General features: G+C 51.7%; 9 protein-coding genes across 9 annotated transcripts; 6 read left to right on the top strand and 3 right to left on the bottom strand.

The window, feature by feature from the left end:
* The first annotated feature begins 150 nt into the window (after positions 1 to 150).
* Positions 151 to 3186, top strand: AUEXF2481DRAFT_38313 (uncharacterized protein). The gene is made up of 3 exons (XM_013489947.1): positions 151 to 256; positions 315 to 1946; positions 2003 to 3186. Exons 1-3 carry the CDS (start codon positions 184 to 186, stop codon positions 3070 to 3072), a joined length of 2775 nt encoding a protein of 924 aa, XP_013345401.1. The 5' UTR covers positions 151 to 183; the 3' UTR covers positions 3073 to 3186.
* Positions 3187 to 3536: 350 nt separating this feature from the next.
* AUEXF2481DRAFT_46507 (uncharacterized protein) lies at positions 3537 to 4616 on the top strand (the record flags this gene model as incomplete). The annotated part of the gene is made up of 2 exons (XM_013489995.1): positions 3537 to 4530; positions 4585 to 4616. The coding sequence occupies 2 exons, from the start codon at positions 3537 to 3539 to the stop codon at positions 4614 to 4616; spliced, it is 1026 nt and encodes a 341-aa protein (XP_013345449.1).
* A 743-nt stretch (positions 4617 to 5359) lies between these two features.
* On the bottom strand, positions 5360 to 7100 carry AUEXF2481DRAFT_3591 (uncharacterized protein; the record flags this gene model as incomplete). The annotated part of the gene is made up of 3 exons (XM_013489786.1): positions 5360 to 5371; positions 5424 to 7005; positions 7063 to 7100. 3 exons carry the CDS (start codon positions 7098 to 7100, stop codon positions 5360 to 5362), a joined length of 1632 nt encoding a protein of 543 aa, XP_013345240.1.
* Positions 7101 to 7434: 334 nt separating this feature from the next.
* AUEXF2481DRAFT_3590 (uncharacterized protein) lies at positions 7435 to 9764 on the bottom strand (the record flags this gene model as incomplete). The annotated part of the gene is made up of 3 exons (XM_013489785.1): positions 7435 to 9205; positions 9261 to 9439; positions 9495 to 9764. 3 exons carry the CDS (start codon positions 9762 to 9764, stop codon positions 7435 to 7437), a joined length of 2220 nt encoding a protein of 739 aa, XP_013345239.1.
* Positions 9765 to 10316: 552 nt separating this feature from the next.
* On the top strand, positions 10317 to 11839 carry AUEXF2481DRAFT_38310 (uncharacterized protein). Its single transcript, XM_013489946.1, has 5 exons — positions 10317 to 10417; positions 10471 to 10554; positions 10643 to 11046; positions 11098 to 11209; positions 11260 to 11839. Exons 1-5 carry the CDS (start codon positions 10363 to 10365, stop codon positions 11412 to 11414), a joined length of 810 nt encoding a protein of 269 aa, XP_013345400.1. The 5' UTR covers positions 10317 to 10362; the 3' UTR covers positions 11415 to 11839.
* A 95-nt stretch (positions 11840 to 11934) lies between these two features.
* On the top strand, positions 11935 to 13276 carry AUEXF2481DRAFT_705325 (uncharacterized protein; the record flags this gene model as incomplete). The annotated part of the gene is made up of 4 exons (XM_013490118.1): positions 11935 to 11951; positions 12037 to 12456; positions 12547 to 12841; positions 12895 to 13276. 4 exons carry the CDS (start codon positions 11935 to 11937, stop codon positions 12949 to 12951), a joined length of 789 nt encoding a protein of 262 aa, XP_013345572.1. The 3' UTR covers positions 12952 to 13276.
* Positions 13277 to 13452: 176 nt separating this feature from the next.
* On the top strand, positions 13453 to 17424 carry AUEXF2481DRAFT_96276 (uncharacterized protein). The gene is made up of 10 exons (XM_013490078.1): positions 13453 to 13638; positions 13690 to 13736; positions 13792 to 13809; positions 13866 to 13941; positions 14000 to 14160; positions 14208 to 14288; positions 14338 to 14395; positions 14447 to 16670; positions 16797 to 17158; positions 17215 to 17424. The coding sequence occupies exons 1-10, from the start codon at positions 13601 to 13603 to the stop codon at positions 17321 to 17323; spliced, it is 3174 nt and encodes a 1057-aa protein (XP_013345532.1). The 5' UTR covers positions 13453 to 13600; the 3' UTR covers positions 17324 to 17424.
* Positions 17425 to 17971: 547 nt separating this feature from the next.
* On the bottom strand, positions 17972 to 20480 carry AUEXF2481DRAFT_617876 (glycoside hydrolase family 32 protein). The gene has a single exon (XM_013490117.1). It carries the CDS (start codon positions 20302 to 20304, stop codon positions 18067 to 18069), a length of 2238 nt encoding a protein of 745 aa, XP_013345571.1. The 5' UTR covers positions 20305 to 20480; the 3' UTR covers positions 17972 to 18066.
* Positions 20481 to 21699: 1219 nt separating this feature from the next.
* On the top strand, positions 21700 to 23649 carry AUEXF2481DRAFT_96274 (uncharacterized protein). The gene is made up of 3 exons (XM_013490077.1): positions 21700 to 21822; positions 21876 to 22173; positions 22230 to 23649. Exons 2-3 carry the CDS (start codon positions 21991 to 21993, stop codon positions 23439 to 23441), a joined length of 1395 nt encoding a protein of 464 aa, XP_013345531.1. The 5' UTR covers positions 21700 to 21822; positions 21876 to 21990; the 3' UTR covers positions 23442 to 23649.
* Positions 23650 to 23701: the final 52 nt, after the last annotated feature.

Raw genomic sequence — 23701 nt, 5'->3', positions numbered from 1 at the left:
TTTCGTCCTCCAAGCTGTAATTAGGTCGAAGATGTCGGGCGGAGGTTGGAGGGGCTCTAGAGGCCTTGGCGGGGGATGACGGGGATGCGACGGCAGGTGCCGCAGGTCGGGGGTTCAGGGAGTTGTGGATGCTACGTTTACAGTCGACGACGTGCACAGTCGACCACAATTGAAGCCCCAATCATGAGTTACAACAAAAAGGACGAGGACGAGTCGAGCCTGCTCAAGGTCGACCGTACCTCGGTCTTCCAAGAGGGTGTGTTCGCCCAAGGAGCATCAACAACCATCACAAGCCGCTAACTCGACCTTGATAGCTCGTGTCTTCAACTCGTCACCTATATCCCCTCGCAAGTGCCGCGTACTGCTCACAAAGATCTCTCTTCTGCTGTTCACTGGAGAGAAGTTTCCCCAGAATGAAGCAACCTCGCTGTTCTTTGGCATTTCCAAGCTGTTTCAAAATAAGGATGCCGCCCTCCGCCAGATGGTCTACCTCGTCATCAAGGAACTGGCCAATACCGCTCAGGATGTCATCATGGTTACGAGCAGCATCATGAAGGATACTGCCGTAGGAAGCGATGTTGTATACCGTGCCAACGCCATCCGTGCTCTGTGCCGCATCATCGATGCTTCGACTGTCCAGGCCATTGAGCGCAACATCAAGACGGCTATCGTCGACAAGACCCCCTCGGTTTCTTCGGCTGCTCTCGTATCCTCTTACCACCTGCTACCCATCGCTCGCGATATCGTCCGTCGCTGGCAAAGCGAAACTCAGGAGGCTGCTTCGTCAACAAAGTCGTCTGGTGGCTTCTCCCTTGGCTTTGGCTCATCTGCTTCGCACAGTCTGGCTGCTTCCAACACAAATTTCATGACACAATATCACGCTATTGGCCTGCTCTACCAGATGCGCTCGCACGATCGTATGGCTTTGGTCAAGATGGTACAACAGTACAGCGCCCCTGGAGTCGTTAAGAGCCCGGCAGCCCGTCTCATGCTGGTTCGTCTGGCCGCCAAGCTCATTGAAGAAGATCCCAGCCTTCGTACCCCCATGATGAAGTTGCTTGATGGTTGGCTTAGGGACAAGAGCGAGCTGGTCAACATTGAAGCCGCCAAGGCTATCTGTGATGTTCGCGATTTGACCGACCAGGAGGTTATGCAAGCTGTCCATGTCCTTCAACTCTTCTTGACTTCACCCCGATCTGTCACAAAGTTTGCTGCCATCCGCATTCTTCACAACTTCGCCTCGTTCAAGCCGGATGCTGTTCGACAATGTAACCCTGACATTGAGGCTCTCATCACAAACTCGAACAGATCCGTTGCGACATTCGCCATCACCACTCTCCTCAAGACTGGCAACGAGTCTAGCGTCGATCGTTTGATGAAGCAGATCTCCGGCTTCATGGCCGAGATCACTGACGAGTTCAAGATCACCGTCGTCGAGGCTGTCCGCACCCTGGCTCTCAAGTTCCCTAGCAAGCAGGCTGGCATGCTTGCCTTCCTTAGTACTTCGATTCGCGATGAGGGCAGCTATGAGTTCAAGAGCAGCGTTGTAGAAGCCATCTTTGATCTTATCAAGTTTGTTCCGGAAAGCAAAGAAGACGCTCTCTCGCATCTGTGCGAGTTCATCGAGGATTGCGAATTCACAAAGCTGGCTGTTCGCATTCTGCACCTCCTAGGTATGGAGGGTCCCAAGACTACCAACCCGACCAAGTACATCCGTTACATCTACAACCGTGTTGTGCTCGAGAACGCCATTGTTCGTGCTGCTGCTGTCACCGCTCTGGCTAAGTTTGGTGTCGGTCAGCAAGATCCCGACGTCAAGCGTAGTGTCAACGTCCTTCTTACCCGCTGCCTTGATGACACAGATGATGAGGTCAGAGATCGAGCAGCCCTCAACTTGCGCTTGATGCAGGAAAATGACGAAATGGCAAGCAAGTTCGTCAGAAATGGTAAGATAGAATTCGCCCAAATGACATTGATCAACGAAGGCTAACTCGCTATCTAGACTCAATGTTCTCGCTGCCCGTTCTCGAGCACCAGCTCGTCATGTATGTAACAGCAGACTCGTCGGCCGCCTTCTCCCAGCCCTTCGACTTCAGTTCTGTCCCTGTCGTCACCCGTGAACAATCACTCGCCGAGGATCGTACAAAGAAGCTTACCACAGCCACGCCTACGCTCAAGGCCCCATCAACTGGCCCCAAGCCTGCCGCTGCTCGTGGATCAGCGGAAGCTATTGCTTCCGCAAGCGCTGCTGCCCAAAAGTACGCCCAACAGCTTCAGGCCATCCCCGAACTTGCTTCGTATGGTGGTGTGTTGAAGAGCAGTGCTGTTGTCGAACTGACCGAGAGCGAGACCGAATACGTCGTTACTGCCGTCAAGCACTTGTTCAAGGAGCACATTGTTGTCCAATACGATATCAAGAACACCCTGCCAGACACAGTACTTGCCGATGTAACAGTTGTCTGCACGCCAACAGCTTCTGACGAGTCAGAAGACAGTGGTCTGGAAGAGGAGTTCACCATCCCTGCACCTATGCTCAAGACTGACGAGCCCGGAACTGTATACGTGTCTTTCAGACGCCCCGAGGGCCAAGAATTCACTGCAGCAAATTTGACCAATGTGCTCAGATTCACAAGCAAAGAAATCGACCCTTCGACCAACGAGCCAGAAGAACATGGTTACGAGGATGAGTACGAGATTGAAGATCTTGATCTTGTTGGCTCCGACTACATTCTCCCCGCCTTTGCTGGCAGCTTTGACAGCATCTTCAACTCTCTACCGTCGGACGAGGAACATGAGGCTGAGGAGACGCTGCAACTCGCGAATGCCAAGACACTGGCAGAAGCCACCGAGTTGCTTGTCAAGAGCTTGGGCATGCAGCCGCTCGAGGGTAGCGAGGTCACACTTTCACCAAGCACACACAGTCTCAAGCTTTATGGTAAGAGTGTGACTGGCGGCAAGGTTGCCTCGCTGGTCAGGATGGCGTTCAGTGCCAAGAGCGGAGTGACAGTCAACATCAAGGTGCGAAGCGAGGAGGAAATGCTGGCAGCTCTGGTGATTGGCGGAGTTGCATGATGGGACTAGGGCGATGCGACAAAGTCATCCAGGGACACCGGCGTTATGATTGGGGAGCATGAAATAGCGAGAGTTGCTTTTATTGTTTAGTCAAGGGCTAGGCGGACGGTAGAAAAAAGCGTCTACGAGTCAGTTGTCCTCTAGTTCAGTTAATTATGTATCTTGCCATGACATGTGATTTCAGATTGATCAAAGGCCACCTAGGAGTCGGAAGGTGTATGGCGGGAGTCAGAGTGTAAATGTCCAGATTGCGGGTGATGACGAAGGCTTGCTTGGCCAGGGGACGGCGGAGAACGTCTCGACTCCCCAACTTCGACACATGGTCCTTTGGCCGAACAATGAACACGACTTGATTCTCTGTACCGACACGTTGCGACTACCCAAAACTCGACACCAGCGACTCTCAAATCCTATACGAATAAATCTTACGCCCAGAGCACCTACTCATACACACGCCACCAGCCATGTCGGCAGCCACGTCGTCGATCCAGGACCGAACTCCCGAATTCCGCTCCATCCTCGCCCAAGCACAAAAGCGCCTCGCCCACACAAAGACACCCAAGGACCGTCAACATTTGCTGCCTAATGCCGGCCAACCATCGGCTCAACCCACGCGCAAACAACGCAGCGAGTTTGCGCGCAAGGCTGCCGAGATAGGCAGGGGCATTGCGGCCACTGTTGGCAAGCTAGAACGCTTAGGACAACTCGCACGTCGCAAGACGCTGTTTGACGATAAACCTGTCGAAATCGCCGAACTCACCTATGTTATCAAGCAGGATCTCGCTGCGTTGAACCAGCAGATTGGCGCGTTGAATACGATAAGCAAGACGGCGCATCCCAAAGGAGGCGCGGATCAGGAAGGCCAACATAATGAGAATGTTGTTCTCATGCTGCAGAGCAGTTTGGCGAATGTAGGAGGAAATTTCAAAGAAGTCTTGGAAGTGCGGTCAAAGAATGTACAGGCCAGTCGCTCTCGACAGGACAATTTCGTCAACACGGTCGGCAGTAATGCTGGACATCTTGTTGCGCAGGGAAGGAGTGATAGTCCCTTATACGCACCGCCATCACGGGGACGCTCGCCACAACCACCCATGAACCAAGGACAAGACCTCTTGACCCTGGAACCGCCGAGCTCGTCCTCATCAGCCTTGACACGAGGCGCACAATCAGAACAACAAATGCTACTACTCGAAGAAGGAAACCAAAACAATGGATACATCCAACAACGCAGCGAAGCCATAGAAGGCATCGAGCGCACCATCGCAGAACTCGGAGGCATCTTTGGTCAACTGGCTCAAATGGTTAGCGAGCAGAGTGATATGATCCAACGCATCGACGCAAATACAGAGGACATTGTCGACAATGTCGAAGGTGCTCAGCGAGAACTTATGAAATACTGGTCTCGCGTGCAAGGCAATAGATGGCTTGTCGCAAAAATGTTTGGTGTATTGATGATCTGTAAGTTTCTCCCGCCCGCCATCGTATCCCAACGTCAGCTAATACCCATCACAGTCTTTTTGTTATGGGTTCTCATCGCCGGCTGATCGTCCGTCCCTCTTTTTCGCAAGGCGTTATGGCGCTTATTCGGGTGTACAAGCGGACTGCATTGATTTCTCGCAGCATCAAAGGGCACATTCTACAACTAGGGGCATACAATCAACAACACACAGGATAGGGGTCGGCCATTTCTCTTCTTCTACTTTCGAGTACCCTTCCTCCTACAGCCTAGACTCTTGTACTAATAATACCTCCTCCTTTTTCTTTCTCCATCTCCTTCTCTTAACTTCATGATTGGCCCCTGAGCATTCGATTTTGTTCATGCCCGTGTGTGAGCTCGAGTAATTTGGATAGTGTCCCTTGGGATGACTAGCGCACTTTAGTCCCTCCATCTATAAAACGATGGTTGTAAGCGTGCATTCTAAAAAATGATTGATTGAATACAATGAGTAATGCACAAGAATGGTAAACAAGCTAATGATATGCTACGCGCATGCTCTGTCCCACCTTTTTACCTCCTCTTATTCCCCCCAGCGAAGTCATCAAGGAAGGCAAAAAGCGAATGCTATTCTAAAACAAAGAATGAGAAACCTCCCACACGGGAACGATCGAGTCCCTACATCCTAACAGATCTTCACTCCATCTAGCATCCATCTTTATGAGCGAGAGATTCCCGAGATGTGTTGGCAGATCGACCACCACAAACACTCCCGATTATTACAACAGATGTATTTCAAACCCCCGCAATCCAGAATCATGTACATCATGTTTTGCCGTAGCTGTGTGTTATTTACCAGACGTACTAGAGGCATGGTCAGTGAAAGGTTGGTCAGAAGTGTTAATTGAAGACTTACAGGGATGAAGAGGTAAGGACAACGTCTCTCATACTCCTTCCAGGCATCACCGTACTTCTCCTTGCAGCGCTGAATGTCACGATGAGCGCGGTGAACAATCATGACGGCAAAGAAGGCAGGGTAGAACCAAGGGAAAGGCGAGTTGAAACCAGTGATCAGTCCCCAGCAGAGAGCAAAGTACATGTCGCAGGTGTAATGAATCTTGCGAGCGTACTTGTACCAACCGTCGCAGAGAAGGGAGTTACCAGTCTCGGTTTCGATTTTCTGGGGGTTCTTGACGGCCTTCCAGGGAAGTTGAGGAAATGTCTTACGGTTCATCTCGTAGCCACGTTCTTGAGCGCGGAACATGTTCTTTTGCGAATTTCCGGTATCCCAGACCCAGTATGCGAACAAGTAGCTAGTGAAGAACCAGATGAGAACGGGCCAAGAGTGAGAGTAGACCTCGGGATCGTGGTTGGCGAGGTAGATGGTGCAATGGCAGTAAGACAAGGGAACACCGGCCAAGTTCCAGAAGATGAGCATGAAGCCCCACTTCTCGTAGTACATGTCCCAAGTGATGGGGATCATCTCCTCACCCTTGCAGCAGGCATTGGCATACAAGAAGTGAGCCATGAGCAAGAAGCCCATCTCACCAGTAACGTAGCCGTACTGTTCATACTGACGAGCGCAACCTCCGAGGGTGACAAGGAACAGGATGAACCAAGGCAGACGGACCTCGAAGAACATCTTGAAGTCGAGCCAGCCGAAAAGACGAGGGTTCAGTTCGGCACCCATGAAAAAGTCGTAGATGTGGTAACCGGTCATTCTGTGCTGAGCGCCGCGCATGAGGGCAGAAAAGTAGGCGACGACTGAAACAATGAAACCGGACAAGATAGCGACAGACATCAGAGGGCCAAACTCGTCGATCAGAGTGTAGAGCTTGAAGAGGCCGGTAACGTGCAGAGCCAAAGCGACGACAATGGTAAGATAGAAGGATGTGACACCAGAGCAATAGTAAAGAAGCTGCTTGTTGCCCAGGTGAGGAAGGGGCTTGCCCTTGCTGTACACACCGGGCATGAACAGGTAGCAGATGCCTTCGAAGACGAAGAAGGTCCAGTAGATTGCCCATGCTTTTGCGTGCGGGAAAGCACCGGTGTATGCCAGATTGAAGAGCTGCTTGCCAAAGTCTGACCACGACTGGTTCGAGGACTCGCGCTTAGGGAAGCCGCCGTCGTAGTAGGTGGCGCCAATCCACATGTACCACATGAGGAGGGGGAAGCCGATCATCATGGCGGTGACACCGGCGCTGCCACCAAACTCGTATTGGGGGTTCGCATCCACCTTTGGGTCAGAGCCCTCCAGCCAGCCGTCGATGATGCGCGGCTTCTCCTTCTTGGACGAGCCATTGGTGTATCCATTGGTGTGCCCATTGGTATGCCCGTTGGTCTTGACTTCGACCTCTTCGGCAGGGGCGTCGACAAGAGGGGTCCTGGAGCCCATGATCGAGGGTGACGGAGAGGCAGTACGGCCAGTGTTTGCATTCTTGCGCGTTGAACGCTTCCTCGATGGTGTTTCAACAAAGCCCTCGGGCAATTCTGGCTTTCTGTTGACTTTTGTGAGTTGACGCGATTTCAGCCTAACATGGGCATTCTGCACTTACCTGGGCGTTTTGCCCGTCTGGCTCCTCGTGACGGTCATGGTGAATCAATAGCGACAGCAATTGATGTCCAGGAAGGATGCCGGTGGCCGGGGGAAGGAAGTTGCGAGCGACTCGATATTCCAATCTCCGTTGTTGTTTTCCGCGACCCTCGGACCCACTTTTGGCCAAAGTTTGTTTGTTCATTACATCATCATCCGTTTTCCTCATCAGGAACGCCATCTATTTTGGTTCTCTTTGTTCATTGAATTTCGTATCTGTATAGCTGTGTGTATATGGACGTTCGCTTTCCGTCCAAGGTATAGTTCCAATGCAATGCAGCGCCAGCCTTCATAAAACGCCCCATATTGCAATTCCGTGATCCTGTTCCAGTCATCAAGCACCACGTCTGGCGTTCGTGCTCATTAGCGTGATCTTCTTTCCCTTCTTCTTGCCTTTCGCGGCACTTGTGGCTTTGCTGGAAGAAGATGGTCCTTCTTCCAGACTAGCCGCCTGTACTTGAGCAATGAGGTCATCTTCCTGCGTCAATTCTCTCTCCCACCCATCGAGCCAGCCATCATCCATGTTTCCATTCTGAAGGGCGGCAAGTTCGGGGCTGCTCAACGCGATGGCCGTAGTACCCCACACTGTCCTTGAAGTAGCTGGGCTGGTCCCGGGTGATGCAAGAGAGGCATAGGCGGATCCTTGTGGTCGGTGACTGTTGCTCCATGGCGGGGAAGAAGAAGATCCTTGTCCGTCGAAAGAGCCTGCTGCATCGGATCCGTTTGCACCCAATGGAATGAAGTCGTCCGGTCTGAACTTACTTTCGCTAGGTATGCTGACCCGTCGTCGTCGAGCGGCTGCGAACTCTCGATCTTCAGCCTTCTCTGCACGAACACGTTCCTTTTCCTCCCGTGCCTCCTTGTCGGTGTTTCGTTTGCGTCGTCTCTCGATCTCGCCTTGGAACTGCTCAAGAATCGCTGGTGGCACCGTGTCGGTCCAGTCACATTCCAGGAAAGTGACCTCACAGCCGTATGGCAGATGTCCTAGATACTTGACGCGTTTGCGTAGGTCATCATCGACAATGTGTCCAGTAGAAACACGTTCGACACGAGGAAGTATCGACGAAGGGAAGTTGTCGTAGTTTCCGAAGGCAGCCTTCAGGATGCGAATGTCCAAGGAGGATAGGTAGTAGTGTAAGAGGCCTTGGTAGAAGAAGTAAGTATCAGGCTGACGCTCCGCATGTTGTCGAGCATGGAACTCGGCCAAAGACGTCGAAAGAATGCTGCTGGTTCGATCTTCTTTCTTAGTCGTAGTGTCCTGTTCAGAAGTCGGCGACTCTGTTTGACCCGCCTGTCCATTTGGCAGACTTTGACCAGATTTGTATGCCTGCTGAATGCCGTACATTTCCGGTACTACCTCGTCGCTTTGGTTAAACTGAATAGTCGGCTTCTTGTGTTCAGGTTCCTCGGGCTTTTTGGGTGCCGCTGGTGGGTTTCCGATGCCCTTAATTCTCTCCTTAGCTTCGGTGAGATTGCGTACGGCCTTGCTGGTCCACTGTGTGTCATCTCCAAACATGACTTCGTCTTCTTGCTCCATAGCTCTTACGTTCTGAATTTCTTCGTCCAGTTGAGCAAGCATGTAATCCTCGCCGCCCTTCATAACTCGGGCATAGTCCATGACTTCGGCCGCAAAGTACCAGGGGATGTGGTCTCCTTTTCCAAGAGCGTCGGGGCTTTCTCTGGGCATCGCAAGGGTGGATCCGGCAGGACGCTGTATCAACCGTAGTACGACATCGTCTCCCTCTCTAGGCGGCTCGAACTCGGCACCTGTGTACCATCGGACCGGTCTTGTCTCAGAAACATAGATGGAGTCGTAGCAGATTGGACATTTCTTCCAGCGCGCCTTCTTCTCCACCGCAGAGGCAGTGCCGTCATCCGCATGCATGTAGCGGATTAAACAAGGCAGGCAGAAGATATGGCCACATTTGGCCATTCTGGGGGCGGTGGGAGTACCCAAACAAATGGGACAAGCGGAAGACTGGGACTCTGTCGAAACGAGAATCTGCAAGACGTTGTTCCAGTCGATATGGACATCGGCATCGACGCCTTGTGGGCGATAGTCGGCTCTGGGATCAACGATAAAACGATAATTGGCGTGCACATATCTGCAAGAGTTTGTCAGGGATTAGATGTACAGTGAAGGCATTGAATATAGCTTACCTTGCCTTGTCTACAGCATGATAGCCAGAACCAAGGCCCCAAGTGGGGTTACGTCGAGGACGACCGGATGCATATCTAGAGCTGTGCTGGTGTGCCTGGGGGCGTGGCGGAAGGGAGAAGCTCATCAGATGGGTGATGTTGGTCTGACCCTTACGGCTGCTGAAAGAGTGCATGGCTGCCTGTGGTATAGTGAGCAAGCTGGGGGTTGATGCACAAGCTGATAGAGGTACTTACGGATTCAGCAAGAGCATCCTCATCCGCGAGTCTAAACTTCTTCGATTGCTTGTGCTTTGCTTTGGCACTCTGGTTGCTGCGCGGGGTCGACGAGGGCTTCGAACTAGCGGCGTTGGAGCTGCCTGAGCCGCCACTTCGACGTTGACCGAGTGTTTCTCCAAAGTAGGCGTTCGTCAAGGAATAAGAAGGTGTCGATTGGTTCGAGGGGCCAATGGATTTGGAGGGATTCGATGCTTTGGCCGAGAGAGCAGATTGTGGATTCGAAGACATTGCGGGATGTAGGAGCGGTTATGATGTCGTTGAACGCGTCCAAGTACGATTGCCGCGGTCGAACAAGCAAAACTCAAGACGAGAAAAAGTCTGCTAACACAACGAAAGTGGCGTATACACGAGATTGAAGGTTGCGATCTGTCGACCGGCCCAAGGGGTGTCGACGAGATGGTCCAAGAGAAAGGAATAGGGCGATAAAGAGGAGGGAGGCAATTGCTCATCGCTCCGAGACACCGAGATGGCCCCTCCACATCCCACGTCATGTGAACACACGTAGAGACCGGCGGGGGCTTCTTACAAACCATCCGCCAAGCATCTGCTTCTACCATGGTCTATCAAGATCTGCTTGTAGTCTAGATACACAATGGCCATGGAAGTCTTGAAGTGCTCTTTTGAGGCCTGCTATTTCAATAAGTCCCGATGTCTGCTGTCTATCACGAAATCTTGCACACTGCTCCAGCTAGGAACATGAAGCGATTTTGATTTGCTCGTTAATGACAACGCTCTGTATCATTTCTCACAAACGCAGGGTCCAAAGTGCTTCTTTGTCCGCGTCGCTGCTGATACTCGACAAAACATATCATTGTTCGTTGCCAAAATGTTGATCGAAGAGTCTTACAAAGATATTGCTACCAAGGATGGCGGAAACATGCGTATGCGAAGAGCTCTTAAGCTTCTGACGATGACATCTACTAACTTTCTCAAGGTGTGTACACATGGCACCCAACTGTGCCCAACTACCCCAAGGCCAAATTTCCTGGTGTAGTTGTCTTCAGCGAGATTTACCAAGGTAAGTTGACGGACCGACCTTTCGTCATCTCGTACGCTTCGGGTTGTGTCTGCCTTATTACAGGACCTCAATCGTTGACAACCACAAGTGACTGGACCCGTGGCCCGCTTTGCTAAGCAGATTGCCGGCCAGGGCTACATTGTTGCTGCTCCCAGTAGTTACCATGAATTCACCGGACCTGAACCTCTTGAATATGATGGCCCTGGCACCGATAAGGGAAACGACTGGAAGGTTGCCAAGAAGCTTGCAGCTTACGACGAGGATGCCGAACTGAGTGTCTCGTTACTTCTGTCCCTCGAGACCTGCAATGGCAGAATTGGTGCAACCGGAATGTGTCTAGGCGGTCACCTGGCATACCGGTGTGCTCTGGACAAGCGTGTAAGCGCTGCTGTCTGCTACTTTGCTACTGACATCCACTCCCAAACCCTTGGTGCTGGCAAGAACGATGACTCTCTAGCAAGAGCCAAGGACATTAAGGGCGAATTGGTTATGGTAAGGCTCCAGAGTCAATTGACAGTCGCAATCGTGCTGATATCCTACCAGATCTTCGGCAAGAAGGATAATCATGTTCCTCCCGAGGGCCGTGACCTGATTCGTAAGACACTGCACGAGGCAGGTATCTGCTTCAGCTTCTTCGAGGCTGCCTGGGCTCAGCGTAAGTCGAATACGCAGTCTCCTCCAGGTTTTTTAAACTAACCTATGTAGACGCCTTCATTCGCGATGAGTCGAGCAAGGGACGTTATGACCCTGGGCTTACCAAGATCTGCTTTGAGATTCTCTTGGAACTCTTCAACCGCACGCTGAGATCAGACCTTGGTCCCAGGGTTGGCGGCGAGCAGGAGATTGAAGACGTTTGCTGAGTCTTCAAGTTGATTGCAGGACACAACCTTTATGTAGATACCGAAGGAGAACGATCGTATCACGCTCGAATGCGAGTCAGTGAGCAGATGACAGATGCGACCTACAAGCACAATTGCCTTGCAATGGTAATGGAAGCAGCAACCGAGTGAAAGAATTCATCAGTACCCCTGTATACAGTGTTGCAAATTCTAGCAATCGGTTGGCCTCGACTTCCTTTGCTTGGAACACGCTGACTCGATTATGAATATATTTCAAGTAGTGAAGGTCAGGATAAGAAGGTTGCGAGACTGAACATGTCGAGTGTCTTGAGCGTTGTTGCTCAATCGAGTTAGTGCGAGCTTGCCGGCTCTTGGCACACAAGCCGACGCTCGCCCACCGATATTCAACTTTCGACGCTCCGCTCCTTCTCTTTTCTCTAGACGCGAGACCTTTCAACGTAAGCGCGACGACTGCCCACGCTCATTTACCAATTACTAACCAGTTGCAAAGCCGACCAACGTTAATTCACAAGTCGACAAGATGGCCAGAGGACCCGGGTAAGCACCCACGACCGGACAATGTCGAATTTTCGCATCCAGTCCGCGACACACGATTTGCGCAAACTTCTTACACACTTCGCAGAAAGCACCAGCACCGCCTGTCGGCACCTTCGCACTGGCTTCTCGACAAATTGTCGGGTGCCTACGCCCCCAAGGCCTCGCCCGGTCCCCACAAGCTCAGAGACTGCATGCCTCTGATCGTCTTCATCCGTAACCGCCTGAAGTACGCCCTCAACGGCCGCGAGACCAAGGCCATTGTTATGCAGCGCCTCATCAAGGTCGACGGCAAGGTCCGCACCGATGCCACCTACCCCGCCGGCTTCATGGACGTTATCTCGATCGAGAAGACTGGCGAGAACTTCCGCCTCGTCTACGACACCAAGGGCCGCTTCACCGTCCACCGCATCACCGCTGAGGAGTCTGAGTACAAGCTCGGCAAGGTCAAGCGCGTCCAGCTCGGCAAGGGCGGCATCCCATACTTGGTTACGCATGATGCACGCACGTAAGTCTGCATCTATCAGCCGTTGGATCAAGCTTTGGCGATACGGAAAAAAAAAGTATACAAGGACAACAACTGAACATATGTGATTAGTATCCGTTACCCCGACCCCGCCATCAAGGTCAACGACACCGTCAAGATCGACCTTACCACTGGCAAGATCTCCGACTTCATCCGCTTCGACACTGGCGTTATCGCCATGGCCACCGGTGGTCGTAACATGGGTCGCGTTGGTGTCATCACTCACCGTGAGCGCCACGACGGTGGTTTCAACATCGTCCACATCAAGGATGCCATAGACAACGAGTTCGCCACTCGCGAGAGCAACGTCTTCGTCATTGGCCGCGAGAAGCCTTGGATCTCCCTCCCCAAGGGCAAGGGTGTCAAGGTTCGTAGATTGAGACTGAGATTATGCGAAACAATGACTGACTTGTACCGTAGCTCTCCATCGCTGAGGAGCGTGACCGCCGTCGTGCCCACGCCATCGCTGGCAACTAAACTGTCTAACCGACTTCTAGGTTCATGTGGTTCATTGGTTGATGTGTTGGAGGGTTCTCATGCATCAGGCAGCACAAAAAAGGCGTCTGGGGAGCATGTTCAGAAGTTTTTACGCGATGTGCCATGCAGCACTTTCGTAGCTCTACGACAAAAGAAAGATATCCAAGTTCACAGCCTCGCGCCCAAAATGATTGATGACTTTACTACATTCGATTCGTGTGAGATGTGAGATGTGAAACATGTATCGAGCAAAGTGTCAGCCTAGCAGATGATCGGCCTCGTAAGCAGTGGTCCATGCTGATGCCGGATACAAGCAGTAGAACGGGACTGTAGATGTCGCTCAGGTCTTGGGTGCGGATTTGCAGGAAAGTCAAATGCAGAAGGTGGTAAGTGTGCCTGGCAGAAGTCTTGGGGCAGTCGCGTTCGGTGACGTTGCGGCGTTGGTCGGGCGTTGTCACGGCGGTGCTCGGCAAGTCGACGTCGATAGGTTGATGCTGCATATTGCTTGCTCTTGATTAAACACTCTCCTTGGTCCCCGCTTGCTCCCCTCTTTTCCGCTGCGTGCAGGGTGCCTTCTTTCATTGCAAGCCTCCACGCCTACGTGAAGCCCGACACCACATCGAGCACTACCGCGACATCCGCAGCCATCATGTCGCTCCACTCTACGCGTAATGTCGACATGGGCAAGTACGTGGTAGCCTGTCGCAGACCTCACCGTACAAGCTAACCAATTACTAGGCAAGAGTCCGAGTTGGCCATCAACATCCGCAAGGCCACAAGTATTGGTTCGTCTCAGGCTCAATGCTTACTCCTTGAGCTCATGCTAATCCGTATACACAGAGGAGACCGCTCCCAAGCGTACGTTACTATACATGCAGCATCCAGCATCCGAGCCCGACTGAACACAATCTCAGGAAAACACGTCAGAGCATGCATTGTCTACACATACGACCACCGCAGCTCGCAATCCTTCTGGGCTGGCATGAAGGTGTAAGCAGCAGCAGTCAATGCCTAAAAGAGTCGCAAGCATACTGAGTCGTTGTTCTAGGCAACCCATCATGGCAGACGAGATCCAGACCTTCAAGGCCCTCATCACCATCCACAAGGTCCTCCAAGAAGGTCACCCCATCGTTCTGAAAGAGGCACAGGCCCACGTTGGTTGGCTCGAGAGTCTGTCGCGTGGCGTCGCTGGTGGTGATGGCATGAAGGGTAGGTCATAGTCTGCACTTGCTGTAGATCACGCTGACACTATGCAGGATACGGATCCCTCATCTCGGAATATGTCTATTACCTGATCGCAAAGCTCAACTTCCACCGAAACCATCCCGAGTTCAATGGTGCGTATAGTCCAGGCAGTGTGTAAATAGGCTGCTGACAAGATTGTAGGAACGTTCGAGTACGAGGAGTACATCAGTCTAAAGTCCATCAACGATCCCAATGAAGGGTAAGCATTGAGTCACACTAGGCTCGGAGCAGCGTGCTGATACCAGTCCAGCTACGAGACCATTTCCGACCTCATGAACCTCCAGGATCAGATTGAGACTTTCCAGAAGCTCGTTTTTGCTAATTTCAGAGGCGGACTGAACAACGAGTGTAAGATCTCGTGTCTGGTGCCTCTGGTGCAGGAGAGCTACGGAATCTACAAATTCATCACTAGCATGCTTCGCGCCATGCACACTGCTCTCGGAGACGACGAGGTTCTTGCGCCTCTCCGTGGACGTTACGACGCTCAGCACTACCGCTTGGTCAAGTTCTATTACGAGTGCTCCAACTTGCGCTATCTGACCAGTCTCATCACTATTCCCAAACTGCCTCAAGACCCACCGAACCTCCTTGGCGACGACGAGGACAGACCTGCGCTCCCTGCCAGGCCCAGAAACGAACCTGTCACTAAGCCCGCCGATACACCTCCTCGCCAGCCTTCTGTCGATCCCGAACCGATCAACGAATTCTGGAAGAATGAGCAGGCTCGTCAGCAAGAGGAGTACGAAGCGGAGCAAAGAAGGTTGCAGGCACAATGGGATGAGGCGCAAAGACAGCAGCAACAGGCCTCTCTTCAGGCGCAAAGAGATTTCGAGGAGCAACAGAGACTGCAAGCCGAGCAGCAAAGACTGGCTCAGGAGCAATTGATGCGTGATCAGTACTCGCAACAAACTCAAGGCAGAATGGCAGAGCTGGAGCGTGAGAATCTGAATGCGCGTGCACAGTATGAACGCGATCAGCTCATGCTTGAGCAATACGACAGACGTATGAAGGCCCTTGAGGGAGAGTTGCAGCAACTCCAGGTCAACTTCGGCCAGCAAAATGCTTCCAAGGACGAACAGATTCGTGCTCTGCAGGAGCAGATCAACACCTGGAGAACCAAATACGAGGCTTTGGCCAAACTGTACTCTCAGCTGCGTCACGAACATCTCGAGCTTCTCCAGAAATTCAAGGGTGTCCAACTCAAGGCAGCTTCGGCGCAAGAGGCTATTGACAGGAGAGAGAAGCTGGAGAGAGAACTCAAGACAAAGAACTTGGAACTGGCTGACATGATTCGCGAGAGAGACCGTGCTCTTCACGACAAGGACCGTTCATCTGGTGGACACAAGGACGAGCTTGAGAAGCTTAGACGTGAACTGCGCTTCGCTCTCGACAAGGCCGAGAACGCTGAGAGATCCAAGGGATCCGAGCTTTCTTCTCTTCTATCCAGGCATAACAGAGAAATTGCCGATCTCGAGGAGGCTCTGCGTAACAAGACAAGAGCTCTGGATGACGCCCAGAACAAGTACGGGGAACAAGATTCCGACTTGGAGAGACTTCTTCGCGAGAAGGAGGATGAGCTCGAGATCTTCAAGGCTGGCATGGATCAGACACTTTTGGAGTTGAACGAACTCCGAAATGGCCAAGGCGAGACGGACCAAGCTCTTGACGAGCAGATCGATACTCTGCTTCTCGACAGCGTTCGCAAGATCACTGATATTATCGATTCCGTTCTTCAAAGCGGAGTCCAGCGTGTCGATGATGCTCTCTATGAGCTGGATTCGACTATGCAAGCAGGAAACCAAAGTGCTTCTGGCGCTTACGTTTTATCCACAATCGAGAAGGCTGCATCGAGCGCAATGGAATTCTCGACCGCTTTCAACAACTTCATTGCCGATGGTCCTAACAGCACCCATGCTGAAGTCATCCGCACTGTTCACACTTTCTCCAACTCTGTTGCAGATGTCCTTTCGAACACCAAGGGTATTACCAGATTTGCTTCCGACGAGAAGAAGGCAGATCAGCTTATGAACGCTGCACGTCAATCTGCCCTTAGTACCGTCAGCTTCTTCCGTTCCATCCAGAGTTATCGTCTTGACGGTCTGGATGATTTGCAGAAGACCGATGTTGTCATCAACAAGAACAACGAGGTTCAGATCAACCTGAACAGCTTGTCCAAGATTGCTGATGCGTTCGCTCCGAAGACCAAGATCACCTCTGGCTCTGGTGATCTCGGCGATCTCGTTGACCGCGAGATGGCTAATGCTGCCAAGGCCATTGAAGCAGCTACTGACCGTCTCACTGCACTTATGAACAAGTCCAGAGATGGTTACTCGACCTACGAGCTTAAGATTCACGATGCTATCCTCGGCGCTGCTATCGCGGTTACCAACGCCATTGCTAATCTGATCAAGGCCGCCACGGCATCTCAACAAGAGATTGTTAAGGAAGGTCGTGGCTCATCCCTGTCAAAGTCGGTAAGTTACTTCTCCCCCGATCTTCCTGAGTCTCGTGGTTCGGGGCTGTCTGTATTTCTCGGATTTTCCTTTTTCTCTCGACCATAACTCGTGAGACATTAAGCTGACTGCTATCCCTCTCTGCAGGCTTTTTACAAGAAGAACAACAGATGGACAGAGGGATTGATCTCTGCCGCAAAGGCTGTTGCCAACAGCACAAATTTGCTCATCGAAACTGCCGATGGCGTTATTGGAGGTCGCAACTCGCCCGAACAGCTGATTGTCGCATCCAACGATGTCGCAGCTTCCACTGCTCAGCTTGTCGCTGCCAGCAGAGTTAAGGCTAGCTTCATGAGCAAGACCCAAGAGAGACTTGAGGATGCCAGCAAGGCTGTGACTGGCGCATGCCGCAGTCTTGTCAAGCAAGTCCAAGCCATCATTGACGCTCGCGCCAACGGCGAAGAAGTCGTCGACTATTCCAAGCTGTCAAAGCACGAGTTCAACAGATCGTACGTATTCCTCATATCTTCTGGTTCGGATGATTCACTGACTCTCGCAATCACAGCCACATGGAGAAGCAAGTCGAGATCCTTCAACTCGAAAATGCGCTTGGTAGGGCACGAAAAGATCTGGGCGAGATGCGCAAGCTCGCGTATCAGGAAGACGAGGAATGAGTGGTTTCATAGAGCCTCTTTTTTGTTGTCTTGCTTTTATGATACCAAATTTGCGTCTCTCTCTTGTTGTATTGTAATTAAATCTATTCCCTCTTTATACTGTACCATCATATCCGTCATCTTCTTGTGCGATACTACACCTGTAGAAATGCACGGTACTTTTTAGGTTCATGGAGTCGCTTGAGGAGATGACATGTTTTGAGTGCTCTCAGTGGAAGTGACAGAGGCTCGGAAGTGCTTGTGCATTTTCACAGCTTTTCTTTGACTGGAGAACGGTCATGGGAGATGCAGTTGCATCGCAATCCTGCCTCTCTGTGTTATATTCGTCGTTGTCATCATTTACAATTGAGCGATATGCGGCCAGGGTGACCTCCTCGCATGTCATTGGGACGACCCTGTCTCATCGGAAAACCTTCTATCAATATCACCACGCTGTCGCTAATAGACACCTGTCCCTTGAGAATACACCTAGAGCCTGCTGGGATATCTTTACACAAGTTTTAACAGCTAAAGTGTCGATGTCATCTGCTCTTGGGCTCTTTTTGGAGTTTATCGACGAAATCCACGTCAGACTAACAGACTCAAGCAGCCTTCACCGTCCAATCTATAGGACAACTCATAATTCAACAAACAAGGCACTTGCATGCAGTCACTCAAAGAACACTATAATACTCATGATATACACGAACGGGTGTGCAGAAGCAATTATAGAAGCTAAATACTAACAAAAGCCCCTCAACAACCTACTCCACCGTACTCAAATCAATACCATACGGCAGATTCTCCACCGGAGGCAAAGGAGGAGCACCAACACCATCATAAGCCAACGGTAGGTTAGGATTATTAGGCGGCTCCACGAAGCCCACACCATTATCAATCAGCTTCGCCGGATCAGTAGGGCGGTGAGGAAACACATTCGGTACACCCTCCCAAACACTGACATTCGAAAACCTGACTCCGGTTTCCAGAGTGGAGTTTACCAACATATCAGAGAATTGGAGGTAGAAACCCATGCGTGTAGAATCTTTGTACCAGTAGTACAGGTGCGTGGAGACTGTGAGAACATCATTGACATAGACTTCAAAGAAACTGCCATCCATGAAGGCGCGGATATTGAGGGATTGGATGGAGAAAGTCTGGTTTCCGGTAGCGTCGGTGGAGGAAATGTTCCAGAGGCGGAGTTTGCCCATCTCGGGGTCGGTGTTTACGTTATCACGACCGAGAGCGAGGTCGCGGGTAATCATGAATGTTTCATTGGAAGGACGGTAGAGCATGGCTGCATCGTCGATGGAGTAGTTGGAGGGTGCTGAGGCGCTGGAGTGCAACAAGGTAAAGCCGGCGGCAAAGTCTTCGTACTCTTCGTTACGGAGGGAAGTCTCGGGGATGCTGATGGTGGTCTGGAGTTCCCAGCGGCGGCTGTGAGGACTTTGCGTGAAGGGAATGAAGGCACGGGTCACGCCTCCCTCTTTTGTGTACTCAACACCGCTGCAGTTTGACTTGACCGAGCTCACGTCGACGTCAAAGTCAGACTCAGTCCACGCGTGATTGGCATGCTCTCTGAAAGCCAGTATCTCACGAGCAGGCTTGCATCCCAGGGTTGCGAGGGTGACGGTGTCATTGCCAACAGCCTTGGCCAATGCAATTCCGTCATTTGCCAGAGTAGTGTTCAAGTACTCCGTTGCAACAGACCAGTAGCCATTCTCAGCTGCAAGGTCATCGGCAACGACACCTTCAATCTCCTTGTAGTAAAGCTCACGAGGAATGCTGTAGACACCACCAGAGCCAATTCTGTACCCAACTTGCTCGGAGATGGTCGAGTTGAAGTCGTCGTTGCTCCAGCAGAAGGCAAGACGGCGATTGGTCTTGTAGTCAGGCATAGTAGTGCAAGCGTATCCAATACCCCAATCAATGACACCGGTGGCATGGTCCTCGAGCATAACACTCTCGTTCAGAGGGTTGCGGACAAACTTGCCCATCTTCCAGAGAGAGTAGTGGAAGCTGTGTGTTTCTCTGCCCGACTCGGCACCCATGGTGACAAAGTTGACACCATCCTCGAGATTCTCGCCGTCCTCGTCGAGGAAAAGTGTGTTTGATGTCTCATAGTTGGATCCGTCATTGCCAGAAAAGTTACCAGTGCTGAACGTAGTGTTCACAGGAGTAGAGACCGAGGGGCCAAGGAACTCCCAGCTGGTGAAGTCTGTGTCGTTCTGTCTGTACAGCAGCAGACGAGGTCCAACTTGTCGGATACCACTACTGACGGTGAGGTACCAGGTTTCAGGCGTATCGTTGAGAAGCTTGGCAAATTGAGGTGCCTGGAACACCCATGGGTCGCGGAAGCCGGTCACATTGAATCCTTCAGGTGGGCCGGGAATGACAGGTTCAATATCTGGCTTGATCCATGTAGCACCGTTATCTTCTGAGTAGGCTAGAGTCTGCACTTCGCTGCCCTCGGTGTAAGGCTTGCTCCATGAGATTGGTAGGAAGTGCACCCCAGTGTAGATCAAACTGACTCTTCCCTTGTATCCTTTCGGGATTACCGACCCGTCAAAGACAGCCAGCGGGTCATTATTATTTCCGGGTCCAATCGAGATGCTATTGGTGAATAGGGATGCATTCTTATAATCGTGAACATCAGTGAAGTTGAGAAAATCCGAGGTCAGGGCTGAGCCAATACTGGAGGTGATTGAGATGTTTGGTCCACGTAGATATGAGAAGAGACCAGAGACGTGGAACACTCCCTCTTCATCTTGCCAGAAAGCTGTCGGGTCTCCAATGTGGTTTGAGGATGGCCTGAATCTTGCTTTGGTTCTCCATTGTGCAAAGAGAGAGTTGTTGCCGTAATTGGTCAAATTCTGAGGAGGGAATGTGAAGTCGGGAATCGCACTTTCGTTCGAGGGACTGTTGGAGGCAGAGGTCAGAGGCGATGCAGCGACCAGAGCCGCTGACAGACAAGCTCCAGTGAAGGCTAGAGTGTGATACATCTTGCAGAGCGGTGTGGTCTTAAAAGGCCGGCAGCGAGGGTGTTCTGGTTTATACCTTCAGAGCCCGGATAATAACCCGGTGCCTTACGTAGTGTATGAGCATGAACTGCTCGGCATATAGGAAATATTGCCCAATATGCCGTGAGGTCAGACATCGGATAGTGTCTATCTCGGGCCGAGACCTACGATCGACATAACTGTTTTCCTTGGTGTGTGATCAGCATCAAAACAGGAAGCCTATCGCATGGCATTACTGAGAAAGATTTAGACGTCTGTGTACTCAGCTTTGCCAAATTGTACTGTAGAATTCAAGTCCTTAGGCGTGGTTACCTTCGCTGTTATGCAAGCCTCATGACTGAAGCACGGCACATAACGTGGAAGACTGCGAAAGTCAATGCGAAAGACCATGCGACCATTCAAGCGGGGCCCACAGAGTCTCTCTCGATCGATACGGTCCGAGTTCTGAAGCGGGTTACTAAGGAGCCTGGCGGAAGTCTGAAGCTCACGACCATATCATTCGGAAAACAAGCATGAGCCTGACCTCAGATATTCAACCAAATGCTTACTGCAGACGATGTTATTGTCACAGTATGCAGTCGTCTGCACACCCCTGAGTATACTTGACCTGGAGAATGCCGACACTGCATCAACTGATGGTTGACTTCCTTAGAGGTACTGGCGGGGGCAGCTTGGGATACTCGGCTTCAGGAAATCTATGTGTGACAAAGACTGTTGTCTGGCAACGAGCGGGTTCGGACAGCGAAACAATTACTCTAGTCGGAAGGTCATTGTGCATTGCTGCAGCTTCTTGCATTCATTTGCTCAAGTACAGCTTCGGGAGCAGGGCGACTTGACACGTAATGAGGTCATGTTTGTCCTATGGCTTGAGAATAGGCGTCGATTCTGCAAGAGAGCCATGGGCAAAGTCTTAGCTTGTGTTGATAATGATGATACATTTCATAAGAGAGTCGATGCTTTCGATGAAGAGCTTATGCCGGCTGTCCGAATTGTGGTCTTGAGTCGGTAGAGATGATCGCAATGGAAGGACCGACTACGCGCTGGCTGACCATGCTCGCCAGACAAGCTGGGGAAACTGGCCCCGAGTACGAGGGGACCAAGGGGACCGAAAGAAGGCTTCAGCAAACATATACGTGATGCCTTGGGTCACGCGGCGGAGGTCACGGATACGATCAAGACGATGCTGCAGCGATGGCAGGAAAGCAAAGATAAAGATAAAGATATGCTGAGATGACGATGGTCGATAACAATGATAAGCAAGTCGGTTGTAGGCCAATGGGAGAGCTTGGCCGTTTTTTTCACAGAATGACTCCACGGCGCGCCGACAATCGGCGGGTGGGTGGGCGAGCTTGGGCTTTGTGCTTTTTACCCAACCTCCGGCCTACAGATTCCCTTCTCCATCTACAACTCCTCCAACCCCCATCAATCCACCCGGACTGCCTGTTAGCGGGCTGATATTCGCCCTTATGCGTACTGCGCCCACCACCTACACCTCTCAAGGTACACGACACGATGCAAACTCGGCTCCTCGACAGTGGCTAACAGTCTGCCAGACTACATTAGCGACCATCTCTGGAAGGCCAACGTGAACTAAGAATTCGCACACACAACCGATCAATCTACCGATTACACTATCAACAAATTACAACCATCTACACCACAATCAAAATGATTCCCAGCCTCTGCAAGTCCGCAGGCATGCGTCCCGCCTCAGCCTTTGCCAGAGTCTCCAGACTCGGCATGCAAGTTAGAGGAAACGCTTCGGTCGTCTCTGGAAGCCAGCGTGCTGCTCCTCTCCAGAACCGCAGATCTACTGCGCCTTCATACGAACGTGCCACCTTCACTATCAGAGTACGCAAACATGAACCTTTGAACATTGAGAGTCAATTGCTGAAAGTTTACGACAGGATGGTCCTATCTTCCACGGAAAGAGTTTCGGTGCTAAGACTAACATCAGTGGTGAGGCCGTCTTCACCACTTCCCTGGTCGGCTACCCCGAGTCTATGACCGATCCTTCATACCGTGGCCAAATTCTAGTCTTCACCCAGCCCCTGATCGGCAACTACGGTGTTCCTTCGTCTGTTAGAGACGAGTACGGCCTGCTCAAGTACTTTGAGTCGCCTAACATTCAAGCCGCTGGTATTGTCGTCGCCGATGCCGCTCTACAGTACAGCCACTGGACCGCTGTTGAGAGTTTGAGCGAGTGGTGCGCCAGAGAGGGAGTTCCCGCCATCTCAGGTGTTGACACTCGTGCCATTGTCACTCACCTCCGTGAGCAGGGTTCTTCGCTCGGCAAAGTTGTCGTCGGTGAAGAATACGATGCTGACGAGGACGAGGCTTTCGAGGACCCCGGCAACGTTAACTTGGTTGCCAAGGTTAGCACAAAAGCCCCCTGGCACATTCCTTCTCCCGTTGGTGACATGCACGTCGCTCTTATCGACTGTGGTGTCAAGGAGAACATCCTGCGCAGTCTCGTCGCTCGCGGTGTTTCGGTCACCTGCCTTCCTTACGACTACCCTGTTCACAAGATTGCCAGCCACTTTGATGGTGTCTTCATCTCCAACGGTCCTGGTGACCCAACTCACTGCCGCACTACCAGCGACAACCTCCGCAAGCTTATGGACAGCTCTCAGATTCCCATCATGGGTATCTGTCTTGGTCACCAGCTTTTGGCCATGGCTATCGGTGCCAACACCATCAAGATGAAGTACGGTAACCGTGCTCACAACATTCCTGCTCTCGACTTGATGACTGGAAAGTGCCACATCACTTCTCAGAACCACGGATACGCTGTTGATGCCACTACCATCCCCAGCGAGTTCAAGGAGTACTTCATCAACCTCAACGACTCGTCCAATGAGGGTATGATTCACAAGCACCGTCCCATCTTCAGCACTCAGTTCCACCCTGAGGCCAAGGGTGGTCCGCTCGACTCCAGCTACCTGTTCGACGCCTACGTCAACAGTGTCTCTCAGTACAAGAAGACCCAGTCTTCTCTTCACCCCAACAAGACCAACCGTCCCAGTCCTCTGCTCGTTGACTTGCTTGCAAAGGAGCGCGTTGGTGTCGCTCCTGGCGTGCCTCTCTACCAGCACCCCGAGCCCGTCGTTGCTCATTGATCATTGATCGGTAGTCTCTGATTTTTGTCTGGCCGCGGGATGGCGTTTGGTCCAAGGATGGGAATATCTCTAGTTACATGAAGTCCTTTTGAATGAAATATATTGATCTCAACGAACTGTCGAACTGTGCGTGTGATGTCTGAATAGGAGCTCTCGGGTTGTCCCCTAGCCGGAGAGACGAACGAGCCTGTTAGTAGCGGTCAGAAGCTGGTTTAAATTACGTTGCAGGAGGCCTGATGCATGGCATGATGCAGGGCTCA

Source organism: Aureobasidium subglaciale, assembly GCF_000721755.1.
Source record: "Aureobasidium subglaciale EXF-2481 unplaced genomic scaffold scaffold_6, whole genome shotgun sequence".
NCBI classification, from domain to species: domain Eukaryota; kingdom Fungi; phylum Ascomycota; class Dothideomycetes; order Dothideales; family Saccotheciaceae; genus Aureobasidium; species Aureobasidium subglaciale.
The sequence above is the reverse complement of the archived record's forward strand: the minus strand, read 5'-3'. Positions and strand labels throughout refer to the sequence as shown.